At 38.6% G+C, this 14905-nt stretch overlaps 2 protein-coding genes across 2 annotated transcripts; both read right to left on the bottom strand.

Annotated features, from left to right (window-relative positions):
- Nucleotides 1–365: 365 nt before the first annotated feature.
- On the bottom strand, nt 366–3375 carry fpgt (fucose-1-phosphate guanylyltransferase). The gene is made up of 4 exons (XM_044128706.1): nt 3155–3375; nt 2916–3083; nt 2740–2832; nt 366–1889 (listed from the first exon to the last, which is right to left on the bottom strand). The coding sequence occupies exons 1-4, from the start codon at nt 3225–3227 to the stop codon at nt 484–486; spliced, it is 1740 nt and encodes a 579-aa protein (XP_043984641.1). The 5' UTR covers nt 3228–3375; the 3' UTR covers nt 366–483.
- A 1356-nt stretch (nt 3376–4731) lies between these two features.
- acot11b (acyl-CoA thioesterase 11b) lies at nt 4732–14040 on the bottom strand. Its single transcript, XM_044128697.1, has 16 exons — nt 13896–14040; nt 12893–13091; nt 12316–12385; nt 11980–12040; nt 11794–11895; nt 11564–11699; nt 11319–11472; nt 9897–10016; nt 9589–9727; nt 9433–9488; nt 8183–8249; nt 8021–8104; nt 7492–7625; nt 7104–7235; nt 5940–6066; nt 4732–5854 (listed from the first exon to the last, which is right to left on the bottom strand). Exons 2-16 carry the CDS (start codon nt 13080–13082, stop codon nt 5696–5698), a joined length of 1731 nt encoding a protein of 576 aa, XP_043984632.1. The 5' UTR covers nt 13083–13091; nt 13896–14040; the 3' UTR covers nt 4732–5695.
- Between the last annotated feature and the right edge of the window lie 865 nt (nt 14041–14905).

Below are 14905 nucleotides of genomic sequence, written 5' to 3'. Positions count from 1 at the left end.
GTTCTACTGAAAAGCTCAAAGAATAACATCAACTAACAGATGTTACTGCAGTGTAATGAAGCAACTAGTGGGGATATACTATTACAATTTCTTTTTTTTAAATATCCCTTTCTGTGCCATTTGATGATCACAGCAATTTTGGCATTTCAAAAAGGGGGAATAATTAACAGAACATTTCAAATACGCTGGCAAATGTTGCAGCAGCACCAGATGGTGCAATAATAGTAATGTGTTATGACCATTAAAATTCATGATGGCAAGGCGAAAATATCCTCAACCAAAACTTGTTTGTCACAATTACAATTGTGAATTGTTCCAATTTAATAAATGTAAATCCACACAAAAAAGAACGAAGCAAAGCATGATTCACTTAAAGTGGTTTTACGGAAATTGTTCTTTTAAACGGAAACAAAGTTACAAAATGTCAAAACATTCACTTTCACCAACAAAGTGAAACATTTCAGTATGTGTAACAACAGTTGTTTAAATGCTGAGTTTCCTCTGTTTGATGTCATGATGTAGCCTCCTCTTGAGCTTCAGCATTTCCTCCAGGTTCTTGCACTGTAAACAGTCCTGCATCGACATCAGAGCTGTGTCTCTGGGAGGGGGGCTTGTGGAGCCACTCAGGACGGCCTGCAGCATTCTGAGAGACGCGGAGAAGGAGCTTTCCTGCTCAGAGCAAACAGGAAACAGGCAAGCGTTCCACAAGCTACAGCTCGATGCGTCTCCTGAGAACTCGAGGTGTTCATTCTCCATCCCCCAGTGGGACAGGCACTTTGCAAGGTTAAGTCCAAAAAACTCTAGTTCCTCCACATGTGCAGGAGAAGCCACACTTTGCTTTAAGTTGTCTTTAATACCAAAGAACACGGTAACAAACCTGATTTGTTTCTGGTGGGTAACGCATAATGTGTGCATGAAAGCCCCAGCTGGCACAGAGAGTCCTGGACTGACCCAGCAGCCGCTGATGATGGACCCCCCACCCACGGAGACCCCTGTTTCCAGTCTGGAGTACTCCACCACTGACCCAGCCTCCACAGAGCAGCTGGGATCAAGGACACTGTACATGATGCAGCAACCAGAGAAGTTTTCAGTGGCATTTACACTGAAGGCAGATGACAGGAGACCCAGCTCGCCCCTGAACGCCTCGTCCTCCGTCAGGTGGAAGAGGTACTCTGAGGTGGTCCCGATGTGATAAAACTTAGAGTTGTTGAGGAGAATGACATTGAGGGGCATCCCTTTAAGTAAATGGAAGATCTTTTGTCGGATTTCAACCAGACTACTCTCCTCTTTGGTGACATTAGCTGTGTTTTTGGTGTACTCTATTGTGGCTTTTGGCCCCAGAGCTTGAAGAAAGTCCCCGTATGCGTCGATCTCACAGTTCAATGGACCCAACTCATTCAGCAGGTTCAGAAGTGACTTGGCACTCTTAAAGTCCATGTAATAGGTGCTGTCTGTGTAGACAAACTCACTGTCAGACATGGAAAACAGGCCATTCTGATTCGTGCAAACAGCTCCTCTATCCCGCATCTCATCGATGCTTGGCTTGTGCAGAAAACACAGACAGGAGGAATTCTCCATTTCCTGATATGAGGAATGTTCACTCGGATCCAACACAAACACGCCATGGGTGGTTCCCACAGAAAGTGGGGAGGGATGGGCTAAAGCTGTAAAGCCTGGTTTATCAAAGCTGACTCTCTCCTCCTCTGGTATGCTGTAGAGCTCGATGTCATCTGCACAGGTCACCAAGAAGCCGGGCTTCATTTGTGATGGGAAATCCACATACATGGCCAGTTTGAGCTCCAGCATCTGGTAGATGGGGTTCCCCAGTGGTAAAGGCATGAAGATCTTTCCCAGAGCGCTGGCACTGGGCATTCGCTGGCTGAAGCCACCTGAAGGTACAACATGTGGAAATGGCAAATGTTGGTGGGTTTTTTTCTTTATTTTAATTCAATTCGACATTTATTAAAATATTTTTAAATTATTTTCTTTCAATAAAGACTATATTCAGTGTTTAATTTTGTAATGTTATAGGAACAGAAATTGTGCATACAATGGAGTTGTTTGCGAAAACAAGTTTTGAACTATCCACTATTAAAAAAATATGACTGTAAAGAAATTGTACTGTACTGTTGTGATTAAAACAAATTTTCCTTCCTCATCTGTCACTGCAAGCTTTGGCAACTGTGCTACAGCCATCTACATCATATATGGGCAAATAGCAGAGTGAGACTCTATTCATTTGGCCAATTATATGATTGGTGTGTAGATTGTGAATCTGATTAAAGACAGACATTATCATTGCAAAGACAAATGACAACATATTTGATATATTGCACATCTCTAGTTCAGTCTTGTCTTTGTTAATTAGCTTTATTATTATTAATAATAAATCACTTAAAAGTGGCTCTAAAAATCCCCCAAACCACATTATTTGTATGGTTGTCCAACTACAATAAATCTGATTCAACTGAATGCGTAAATGGGACCTTTCAAACAATTAAATCATTTTCTAGGAACACTTATGAGAATCCTAAATACATGTTTGTAATAATCCCGATAATATCTCAATGTATCTTTCAAAATTTCAGGGGGAAAAAAATTAAATTTTTCCCTTCTTCTTTAAAAGAAATTCTTAAACCTAACATATCCTTCAAGAAAGGTGTACACAAAAATTCCCTACAACCGAACCAACACATTTTGCATAATTAGTTTTATTTTAGTTAGAAACATATAGGTAACCTGCGTGGATCAGGATGATTCTCATGTTGCTCAGAGCTTTTCCATAGATGTCATTCAGCTGCTGAAGAGCATACAGAGTGGAGCCTCCATTTCCTGCAAAACAACACTACTTTAAACATTAGCCTAACAGAAGCGAAAAGAGTGCAACCAAATAAGGCTGACAGCGGTTCACTGACCTATTTTGCACCCAGGGGGATCTGAGAAGACCTTGTACTGAGCTCCGACGGGAAGCTCTTTCCTCACAACCTTCTCTCTGATCTGCAGCTCGTAAGCTTCTTTCTGGCTCCCGTCCACAGCAGTCACAGCCACGACATCCCAAAACTCTCCCGGTAAAACCTCTCGGCCTTCAGGAATGCCAAAATGTTACTTTTACTGAGCTCCAGTCGAAGTAAGATGAATGAAAAATAAAGCTCACCACGCAGCGAGTTCAGTTTCCTGAGCTTTTCTCTTGTTGCGGCTTGTAGTTTCCTGCTGCAGGCTTGGCTCATGCTGGCGCTTCTACTGTAATTTAAATACAGTCAGTACAGAACCGAATATGTTGCTTTTAGTTTGAAATCACGGGACTTTATTCTGTTTATGTCAGTCCTTTTCTGTTTTTCCGGATTTGGTCACGTGGTTAGTTGTGTTTACAGCGCATGCGTGCGGCCAATTCTCCGCCAAAACAATAAAAAATATTTTTGATGATATTTAAACAGACGGTTTGCACAAATTGCACAGTTTCACGGAGCCTTGGATATATATAAATTGACTGCAGTCATTCCCAAGTCTTGCTAACAATAGAAAAGAAAAATAAATGTATAAAAAAATCTTTGTAATTGACATAGTTTTATTTCTTGACTTTTACATCTTTTCTACCATTTTTCCCTTCCAAACAACAAAATCCTTGGGTACAGAACTCTGTAATTTTCCAAAGTTTTTATAAATGCCATTGGCTGCTTTTTCCCCCCTTGTTTATTGTCCACTACTTGTCCCTGATCATGACAAAATGCATAAAAATGATCTGTCAGATGAGCAAAATGCCTAAAGATCTTACTTAAAGTAAACTTTTTAATACCTCATCTGTTTTGTGTTACCCCAAATCTAGTTTATCTCATAAGCTTTGAAGGTTTTTAATAAAGCCCGAGTGTTTTATAGGTCAAGATCAAGCAAAAATTAATTTTTCTTAAAATAAATGTAATAATAAAAAACAAATGAACAAAAGCCCCTTGCTTGTCTCTTTAGAAATTAAAGTTAAAAATATTATGGATGTCTCAAAAATTAAAAAGGAACAAGCTCTTTGGTAGAGAATTGCTTATTACTTGTTTGTTCTGACATGAAAGGAAAAGGCAGAACCAGAAAACTATAATAACATTTTTAACATCAGATTACCAGTCACAGCACAATTTTTCTGCCTTCAGCATTTGCTGCGATCCTGACCACTGCCTTTAATATTAATATTGTTAGGCTAGTTTTCCTGTCTCCCGATTTACCGACACAAAGTGGACTCCATCCCTAATTCCAACAAATTAGCTCCCTCCAACAACAAACACAATAATGAGTGAATCCACTTTGCTCTGGGTGCAGCCTTTGTAAACTGATTTGCACTTTTAGCTCTATTGATTAGGAATAAACATCATTTTAGCTTGCTGCACACTGCTTGAATGCTATCAAGGTTTCCAGCTAAAATTCCTTAATTGCTTGAAGTGATATTAGATAAAATAAAGAATGAAAAAAAACTAGATGATTTAAAATAACTTTGTTAGTTTTTTTGATATGTACATGCTGTTTAGTGTAATAAACTTGCTCTTGTCTGTAACTATGTTCAGGATTAGTGTGTGAAAACAGAAATGAGTAATGGAAAAAAAATGCTTTTGTTTGCCTAATGCACCATTTTAAAGTTTAATTGAAAAAAATATTTCTCGATTTCTGAGCAACAATAGGTAAATGGCCTGTATTTGTATAGCACTTTATCTAGTCCAGAGGAATTTACATTACATTCAGACATTCATACGGTAGCGTTTCTGAATAATGTACATCATGAGAAAACTTTGAGTTCAAGTATATGAAACCACAAGAGGCTTCTTTTGGTTTCACATACCTCAGTGTCCAGCGGAAACTGAGGCTTTTTTTGAGGAAAGTGTTAGTTGGAAAACATAAGTTCAGGAGTGGTGTGCTGTTTCTGGACAGATTTAGCTCCTGTAATCATCAACAGAATTGGATTTGCCTGTGTTCACACTGTACTGAGAATTACACCCATTTCCTAGGTAGGTGGATTTCCATTCGACAAAAACTAGTTTATATTCCTCTCCTGGACCTGTGAAACTATATCAGAAGCTTTAATATAAAATGGTTTAAGAAAGTTAGGAATGCAAAGTTAAAGGGTGGTGCAAATTATATCAGAGAATGTATTTAACAGCTTTAAAAGGTTTATTGATTAAAGTAACTCAACACATTTTATCCTCAAAGCTTATGTCTCTACAATAAAATTAGTTCAAGTGCAATTTGTTGTCTCAAATGAAAACAGCAAAGTTATACACCAAAACCACTTGTAAACTTCCTGTCATTAAATTAAAATATATTAACATACAAAGTGACAAAGTAATCACACCTGACCTTAACTAAAACAAATTCTTTACAGTGTTAAGTCACAGTGAAAGAACCATCCGACAACACGACTGGACTGCTATAAACTGATGGCTCACAAAATATAAATCATATATCTAGAAATCTAAATTGCACGTTTTCAAAAAATAATGCTAAAAAATGACTACAGGCATAAAATCATTTGTGCGCTTTTGCTTTGTACTTGTCTATGCAAAGTACAAACTAGCAGTCCTTCATAATCTGAGAATGCCTTATTTTGACATATTTAAGCCCAGCAACTCCAAAGCTGTGTTAAATCAGGATTAGAGCTGTGAAACATCACTACTCTGTCCTGATAACACCCCTTCTTTGCTTATGGGAGAGGGGTTTTAAATCAAAATGAAGAAGGTGGCAGAGCATCCAGGCTATCTTTGTTGGCTTCCAGGAACTGACTGCAAGCGGAAAACGTGCTGTAGAAGCTGGAGGAGAGGCCAGCCACATCTGTCGAGATGTAGGGGAGGACACCTGGTGTGGCCTGGTTGTAGTAGGTGAACTGAAACAAAAACGGCTGATCAATTTTGATACCTGCAGCAATGTGCTGTAAGCGTTAGAGCTTGTGCCGCAGACATTGGGCTAACCTTGGTGACTGAACTGGACTCCTCCCAGATTGTGAAGCCAGCACAGAGCACCTCTCCTCTGGAGAAATCCTCTGTAGGCGGGTGATTGGGCAAAGTGACAGAACGCAGAGCGATCAGGTACGGGTCCCTGAGAGAGACAAAATGGAATTCTATGAAGAAGTTATATACAGCACAAAAAAGGTACAATGCTATGAAGGAACAAATTAGGTTAGAATTCAACAAAACAGTTATTAATTACTCAAATGAGCGGACAAACTACTTTTTTTTTTTTTTGTCAGCATAACTTCTCTATACCAGAGGCATGAACCCTACTTAGTCAAGAAGACTGTTCTGTGTTTGATCTCCTGTATAGATTAATCGGCTCATGGGATCTGTCCAGTAACTGTTTAAATTATTTAAACATTTGGTGCAAATGAACCATTTAAAAATGAATTCACAAAATGCTAGCAAAATTATACTTAGCTCTGTATATTTTTGCATGGAATTTGACCTGTTCACATCAATATACATTGAAAAAAAAAACAAAAAAAAAACGTAAAATAGTAAAAGGAGCAATGACATTCTTTAGAAACTGAAATATGAGAAATAAGATCTAAAATGCTAAATAAAATGAGTCCATCATTTAATTAATTTCAACATTTATAATTCACAAACAGCAATTTAGGGCAGGGTTTCTCAACCGTGGGGCAACTGTGCAGCATGTTTTAGGAGTCCCCCTGCTGCCACACGTATGACTTAAATAACTGGGTGATTAAACAGGCTTCTCCTCATCATGCCGTCTGTGGCATGATGAGGAGGTGATGCACTCATTGACTCAGGTGTATTGAAGCAGAGACAGATCCAAAAGATGCAGGACAATGGGCCCTGAGGACCAGGGTTTATCACATGCTAATGTAGAATGTCCTTCCTAGTATTTTTTCCTGTCTCGTAATATTGTAACATTTTGAATAAGTAACAAAGTAAGAAAGAGAAAGTTATTATCAAAAAAAAAAAAAAAAAAGTAATTTTAGGGCAACATATTGAATATAAATTGTTACAGGTTTATTTACTTGTTTTACTAAAAAAAACGTGTAACAAAATTGTGGTATAAATATCAGCCAACCTTATTAAATCATTTTCAAGCTGGAAACAGAGAACACAAAATGACATGTTATTTTGCAGCACCTGGAGTCACATGGCTTCCTTCTAGATGCAAGCAAGATAAAGTCTTTTCCTTTGCCCCCTTTGCTGACAGAGGGAGTAACCACACGATAAAGAGTGTCATCCTCATCTGCCTGGCTGATCACCTCACACTCCCTGTGGTTGAAACATTGACCAAAAAAATTAATTAGAAACATATTAAAATTTCTCAGGCTTTTGAGTATTTGACAATAATGTCACAAGTAAGCGTTCATCTGGAAGTTACTGTTTTCTTAATAAAAAAAATAAAAATCCTGTGCAAAAACCGAAACTCTTCACTGCTGGTGGCTGAGATTAGACAGATACTGGGACAATCTAATCTTCATCTGCTGTATTTAAAGCACCATGTTTGAAATGTGTGTATGTTACTGACTCATAATGTCGGTCCCATTCTTTCCTCCTCCTCAGGTCCGACAACAGGTGGAACACCTGCTCTGCTGGGACGCTGACGTACATCTCCACCTTGACACAAAGCATGTGGTTTTCCTCCAATGTGTATAGTCTCACCTATCAATAAGTACAGACAGAAGTTGTTCAAGGTATCAACATGTACAGTGCCAGTGAGAAATTTTCGATACACTCCAAGCTTGCCATTTTAGTTTTGGGCTTTTGATGATGCCCTTTGACCATTCTTTTCCCAGGGTACAGTGACTTCATAATACACTACTTTAGTGCATTTTTTGGGGGGTCAGGTTTATTCAAAGATGTTGTAGAAGAAATATGTGTATTTTATAGCAACAAGCAATTTTGCATTTAAAATATATAATTAATAGCATCAACATTCTGCTGTATCTGACCATTTCCTATTTCTAAATAATAGAAGGCAGAATGTAAGTTGGAAAGCTAATCCTAACTTTGCTAACTATACACTGATCTATATACTATGCTAAGATCACACTGACCTTATTTTTCTCTGAAGTTAAGACCCAGTTGTTCCGGGTATCCATGAGCTTCAGGGCTGATACGTTGTTGTAGCTCAGGTACATCTGAAAAACCAAACGTTTGAGTGAACTCCTGAGCTTAAGCACCATATCTGGTGGGCTTTGACTGCTTCTCTAAGATACCTGGTTACTTGGATCCCAGGGCACAGACAGAGGCACTTGGGTTTGCTTGCAAGAGATGATATATTTTCTGTAAACAATTAAAGGCACAACTCAAAGAATAAATCTGACCAGCATAAACACTTATTCGGGTGAGTCCATCACGTTTTGTTACTAAATTGAAGAAACACGAATTATGCTGGAAGCAGAGTGTTTAGCAGCCGAACAATGAGCTTTTTATTCTTAGTAAACTCTCTACCAAAGTCTGCTCAGCTGTGATATGCAACCAAGCCAAGTCATTTTCTTATGAAAAATACTGCAAACAAGGAGCTTTGTCACGCCATATTCACACAGCACTTCGGTCGCACCATGATCTTTACAGAGAACTGGTGCTGCATAAGCAAACTGAATTGATTTGAAGATTATATATATATATATATATATATATATATATATATATATATATATATATATATATATATATATATATATATATATATATATATATATCAAGAGTTTAAGATTCAGTAAACTAAGATCTACCTCAAACCAAATTCACACTAAAGTGCAAGTCCTAATAATGACTACAGTCTCATTATACCAAACGTCAACTGAGCACAACTGTAATAAGTTTGTTTTGTTGCACATGTTGCAATAGTTAGTACACATACCAACTGAACTTCTTCACATTTCGCCACATATCAGACATAATTTGATACGGACATGAACGCTAAATAATCCTAGAAGAACACTTGTTAGAGGATGTAAAAGGACAGTGGCAGAGGTTCACCTAACATCAAGACAGCCGTATTTATGCAGTCAGAGCAACAATAGGTTGACTTAGAGAAAAGCATATTCATGAGTTAGAACGTCCTAGTGAAAGTCCAAACTTGAACGGAATTAAAAAATTTTTCAAAGATGCTTTCCATTCAATCCAACTGAGCTATTTAGCAAAGAAAAATAGGCAAGCATTTTCAGCCTCTAGATTTGGGAAGCTGGTAGATATACCTCAAAGACTTGGAGCTGTAATTGGAGCAATACATTGTTTTGTACAGTATTGAGTCAGAAGCTGAATACAAATGATAATTACACATTTAAGGTATCTATAAAAAAATGCTTGAACACATTGCAACCTTCTCCTTCAATTTAATAAAAACACAGTGCAGTGTGTTGGTCTATCCAGGTTATAATACTACGATTGGTTGAATGAAGTTTGTGGTTGTAACATGAGAAAATGTGAACATTCAATTCAAGGCTCTGTAAATGTGACAAACCTGTCAAGGCGAATCTTCTTTCTTGCAATAGCTTCTTTATAACGTCTTCTTCCATCCTTAAAAACACATGAAACCCCAATTTAATGCAGACAAACGAATGTTGATTACGTTGCAGAGCGAGGTCTCCAAATGATATAATAAACTTTGTTAACATACCACAGGCTCAGGTTGTAGGTGCGGCAGCGTGCGGGGCTTCCTATCACTGTCCAGCACCTCAAAGGTCATAAAGGCACTATTGATATGGCGCAGAGGTTCTCCACCCTGATAGGCCTCTGCACAGACTCCCACCTCCATGCTACACAGCATCAGTAATAATTTATTTTTATTTTTTTCAGAGCTGCAAACACACTAAGTGTACATAAGTGCAGACTGAAATCAAAGGCACTACAAATGAACAGTGCTGACATCCCTCAGTTGATTCAGGAATTGTTTACTGAAACCTGTCAGGCAATGTGCAGACGCACCTGTGTTTGAAGGCGTTGTTAACAATAGCTTTCAGCACCAGCCGGTCGCCAATGTGTGACGGCCCACGAAAATGGAACATGTCTATGGTCCTCAGGGTTGGGTGGGCGTTACACAATCGGCTGGATCAAAACAAAAAATAGATGATATGGATGTGTATCTGTGCTCTATAGCACAGATACACATCAAATACACATCCACTCATGTATTTAAGGTCATGAGTGGGTTAATTACAATACTAAATTGGGAAAATGTAGCATAGCAAAAGCAGCATGGATCTCTAAAGATCTCAGAAAAATAAAGTGGTGATGCTCATAGGTCTCAAAAATAACACTTCAGCTAGATTTATATAAAACAGTCACACTGAATGTTGACAGAAATGTTCCTTTTCTTTGCTCCTCAAATCATAACATTGTGGCAACCTTTTTAAACTTAAATATACATATATATATATATTTTAAATCCAGTCATACAGATAACAAAGCATATTCTACAGCGTACGTACAAGAGTACAGACAGCCCTTCAATTTCTTTTGTATCGAACCAAAACCCAAAACTTCAATGCATTTCTTTGGAATTTTATGTGATAGAAAAATGACAGCGCACTCCATTATTGTAAGTTATAAAAGAAATTATGCATGTCTTTTAAAAAAGAATTTTCAAATAAAAATGTAAAAGCATGGCGTGCTTATGTATTTAAGAATCACATTTTATTGCAGTTACAGCTGTATGCATCTAGAGGGTATCTCTCTAGCAGCTTGGTACAGCGTGATTGCAAAAATAATTCAGATTCAGAAAGAATGGATGGAAAGCATCTCTGAACATCACGTCTTGCCTCAGGTTCCCAACTCTGTTTTCTTATGTATTCATATATTCATCCCAATACATGAATATATTTTGACCAAAGCCACTCCATTGTAGATCTGATTGTATGTTAACAGCTATGCTCCTGTTGTAAGGTGTTCAGTGTCAGACTGAAGCCTTCATCAGCCTCTAACAGGTTTCCTTCCAGAATCGCCTCCCTCTGATCAACTTCACTCATCCTCCTAAACATAATCCCCACAGCCTGATGCTGCCAAAGGCAGCGTGTTCAAAAGGTTTTGTACTCATCTGTATCTGGTTCCTTGGCCTTCATGATAGAGGATTGAATTGTTTGCATTTTATTTCAATATATCAGGACATAAAATGGCCTAAATACTAATAACGGCCACACCTTTTAAGATTTGTATTTGTAAGCAAAAAATGTATGCCTCCCTTTTTCCACAAAATTCTATTTTCTGATGGCTTCCTGTATAAATTTAACAAAATGCATCTAATTTGGCATTAAAATATAAAAAAATGTAAAATATTCTGAATAATTTTTGCAAGCCTCTCTAAAAGTGAAGCTCTTCAAAAGAAGAAAAAAAAAAAAAAAAACTGCATACCTTGCTGCAATTGTAGCCACATTCTCCATCCAGGCCATGATCTGGCCTCCAAAAGTGCTGACTTGATGGTTGGCATGGGGCGGAAGCACCAGCTCCACGCTCTCCACTCGCGTCTTCTCAGACAGCACGGCGTCGTCATACTCCTGACATTCCCCTGATGAAAGACCCAAAAAGACCCAGAAAGAAAAGGCTGCAATATTTCTGACCTTAGAGGACCGTGTGTTCTCAAAACCTTGTGTCCTTACCCAGCTGAGCTGTGCTGCTGCTCAGCAGGTCTGTGATAATCTCAGCATGGATGAGTCGCATCCTCCGCCGCTCTGCTGCCAGGCTGTACTCCATCTGCTCCATTTGTGTATAAGGAATCACCTGCTTGAGCTGTACCTGCGCACAGAAAACCAAAACGGCCAGAAGAAGATAAGCAAGCTCCACCAAAGCGATGGTGTGCCCGAGATTGTTTCAGTCCCCGCTCCGTTACCTTTCCAGCTTCAGTTCGTCTGGAAACAAACGTGGCAAAGGCGTGACAAATTTTCCACTGCCTGTCAGAGTAAAGATCTTCACAAGTCACCAGTATGCCCACCTGAAATTCACACATTTACTACATTTTTATGTACGAATATGTGCTGTTCAACTTAAGTATGACACCAGAGAGACGTCCACCAACCTCCATGCTAGATGTGAAGGCTCTGTTGACTTTGGCAATAATACTGACAACTTGCCCAACTCTGAAAGAGACAAACATGGACGCTTCTTTACAGTCAACATGATTATACTCAACACGGCATTTTCCCTCTCTACCCTCAGAAATTATTTTAAGTCAACAGTAAGAAAACTAGTTGTAAATTTGGGACGTTTGTCGTCATTGCTAAATATTAAGGAGTACGGGTGAAGCATATTTCATTTAAATTATTTTTTAAGAAAACAATTCAAAAGGTAGTTTGGTAAATAAATCCTAAACGAATGACACAAGTTGATCACTTTATGGTTGATAATACCTTACCCTATTGTGTGTTCGAAGTGGATGTCATCGACCGATGCAGTGACACAGGAGCAGCCTGCATGTCTCTCAGCTGGGAAAGGAGGGATTACACTAAATTAAGAATATTTTTTTTACTAGCTTTACTCATTCACTTAAATCTTTGAATACACCAGCAGCAGAACTTTTCAACTTCACCGAGTTTTATTTTATTGTCTATCAAAACTCACTGATGTACGGAAGCCATGTACAGATGGCTTGCTATCGCGCTTGGATAATAGAATTTATCATCTGTGAAGGTTTGTGGAAAAATAGGTACAACAAAAACCAGAAATACATGAAAAAATACATAATTGAATTTAGGAAATGACTTCAGACTTGTGTAGCGCTTTTCAGGACCCTTGAAGACACTTTACAATGAAATCAGCCATTCACATTCACAGACACATTCACACACTGGTGGCAAGCTGGTGGTAGTCACAGCTGCCCTCGGGCAGTCTGACAGAAGTGAGGCTGCTATATTGTGCCATTGGCCCTTCTGACCACCACCAGCAGGCAAGGTGGGTAAAGTGTCTTGCCCCAATAATTTCTCATTCCTCACCTGACAAACAGGCTGTGGAGTCCATCCACTTCAGCAGCTGTCCCACACTCAGCTCCCCGCAATGATTGGAGTGACAGGGCAGCACGATTTGACTCATCTGCACCTCCGTGGGGTTTCTATAAACTTCCCCGGTCTCTTGGATAAGTTGGGGTTCCAGCATGATGCCTCCATCTTTCCCCTCTGATGTCATAACTCACAACTACACAGACAGGAAGAGACAAAATAAATAATAAACATATTTTTACATGTAACATTTAAAAAAAACACAAAAAAAAACCAAAAAAAAAACATGTGTATCATTTTCTGCCAGATGTTTCCAGTTTCTGTGTGATAAAATGTAAAAAAAAATAAATAAAATAAAATAAAATCAAAAGAGAGAAAAGTTAAAGGAGTATGAAGTACTGTATTGAGAGTTTAAATGACAAAAGTAAAGCTATATCTACATTATAAGTGATGTAAACATGCACAACATGTTTATAAGTTGAGTAAACAACAAAAAAGTGCGAAGTCAGAAAGTTTTAATGTGATCTATTGCCACATCTGAGAATCACACATTCTTCAGTCAACTCAGGGCTTTTCATAATCTTCAGATAATCTGCAAATACGTTTTACTAAATGCGCAACATTTATAACCCTCCACTAAATCTGACCTGAGCTCGCTCTGAATTTCTATGTAATTACAACCAACTACACTCAGGGTGCAACTGTACACAGAGAATTGCTTTTTATTTCAAGCTGGGGCACGTCCTCTTTAGTCGTGCAGACAAACTATTTCAAGACCTGCAGATAAATGGGGCATTCAGGGAAGGCATTTGCTGGGATACTTCTAAACAGGGTCACACACACAATCACCTGTTCCCACTGCGTAGGCAATTCTGAATTAATTCCCACAGACATAACCTTCACTACAAACTTATAACGACGCTTCTTGAGCTATACATGCATTTCTAAGTTGACACTAAACATATGACTTATAATGAGAAAAACACAGAAAAGAGCTTACTCGATGTATTAAATTCAGCTGAAGTCCAATGAGAGCCAGCGGTGGTGCTGTTGGAGCTCATCGAACCGAACCGTGGATCTTCTTCTGGTCGCACAATCCTCCGAAACGGAGCCGAGGAGCACGCAAACAAGCCGCTTGAGTTTAATGAAGAAGTTTGGCCGCTGGAGGGAGGGGGAGAGGCAGAGACACCACCCCCCTACAGAGCTTACAGTGTGAACACTTTTTTAAGGTGGAACTGGAGTCCAAACGCCATGCTTTAATAGAGGTGATATTAACTCATTTAAAAGTATCAAACGTTATCTTTCAGGTATTCCTTTAGGACTTGACTTTAAATACTAATTCAAATGCAGCTCAAACTTTGAGACTATATTACATTTGCAACCGTGATGCAATTTGCTAATTATCCCGCAATGGAAACTGCGCAGACAACAAATCTGCATTTAAAATGTGATGCTGGCAACATGTTGCAAAACAAGATGGGGTGGAGGCACGCTTCCCACTGGGTTGCATCAGCTTCCAGCACTGCTTGGAAGCGTTTTGGAGTTGAAGGGACCAGATGGAAACTAAAGTCTTTACCTTCCTAGTTTCCTAAAAAAGCTGAATACCTCATCTTCTTTTCAATTTCAGCAACAATAGATGATGGGAATGTTTGACACTGCTTGAGAATAGTGACTGGTTGTTGGCAATTTGTTCCCTATTTCGCTCTCTGGAATTGTCTTTCTAAATTTAGCTCGCTTTGCCTAAAATGCCCAATGACTGCAGATGTTGCGACAAAACCCTTTGTTCAGCAATTTTGATTCCCTCACTCCTGCACCGTAGATTATAATGGATGATAATATTTCCTGTGATAACAGACCATATGTTCTCTTTGAAATTAAAGGATATATAAAATTTAGATTTTCAGTTTTTTGCACAAACCAAAAAGGTGGAATTTTCTTTGGGTCTTAGAAAATACAAAAAGCAAAGGAAAAACACATTCTTTCTCCTTTTTGAATAACACACAGTAGTGT

This window comes from Gambusia affinis, linkage group LG10 (assembly GCF_019740435.1).
Source record: "Gambusia affinis linkage group LG10, SWU_Gaff_1.0, whole genome shotgun sequence".
NCBI lineage: Eukaryota > Metazoa > Chordata > Actinopteri > Cyprinodontiformes > Poeciliidae > Gambusia > Gambusia affinis.
The sequence above is the reverse complement of the archived record's forward strand: the minus strand, read 5'-3'. Positions and strand labels throughout refer to the sequence as shown.

Coding starts and splice junctions, on each gene's coding strand:
- acot11b (XM_044128697.1), bottom strand. CDS start 13,082: ATGACATCAGAGGGGAAAGATGGAGGCATCATGCTGGAACCCCAACTT. Junction 12,386..12,892: donor CTCCACAGCCTGTTTGTCAG/GTGAGGAATGAG, acceptor CTCCTTTCCCAG/CTGAGAGACATGCAGGCTGC. Junction 7,626..8,020: donor TAACTTCAGAGAAAAATAAG/GTCAGTGTGATC, acceptor ACTTATTGATAG/GTGAGACTATACACATTGGA.
- fpgt (XM_044128706.1), bottom strand. CDS start 3,227: ATGAGCCAAGCCTGCAGCAGGAAACTACAAGCCGCAACAAGAGAAAAG. Junction 3,084..3,154: donor GAAACTGAACTCGCTGCGTG/GTGAGCTTTATT, acceptor GCATTCCTGAAG/GCCGAGAGGTTTTACCGGGA. Junction 2,833..2,915: donor TCCCCCTGGGTGCAAAATAG/GTCAGTGAACCG, acceptor GTTGTTTTGCAG/GAAATGGAGGCTCCACTCTG.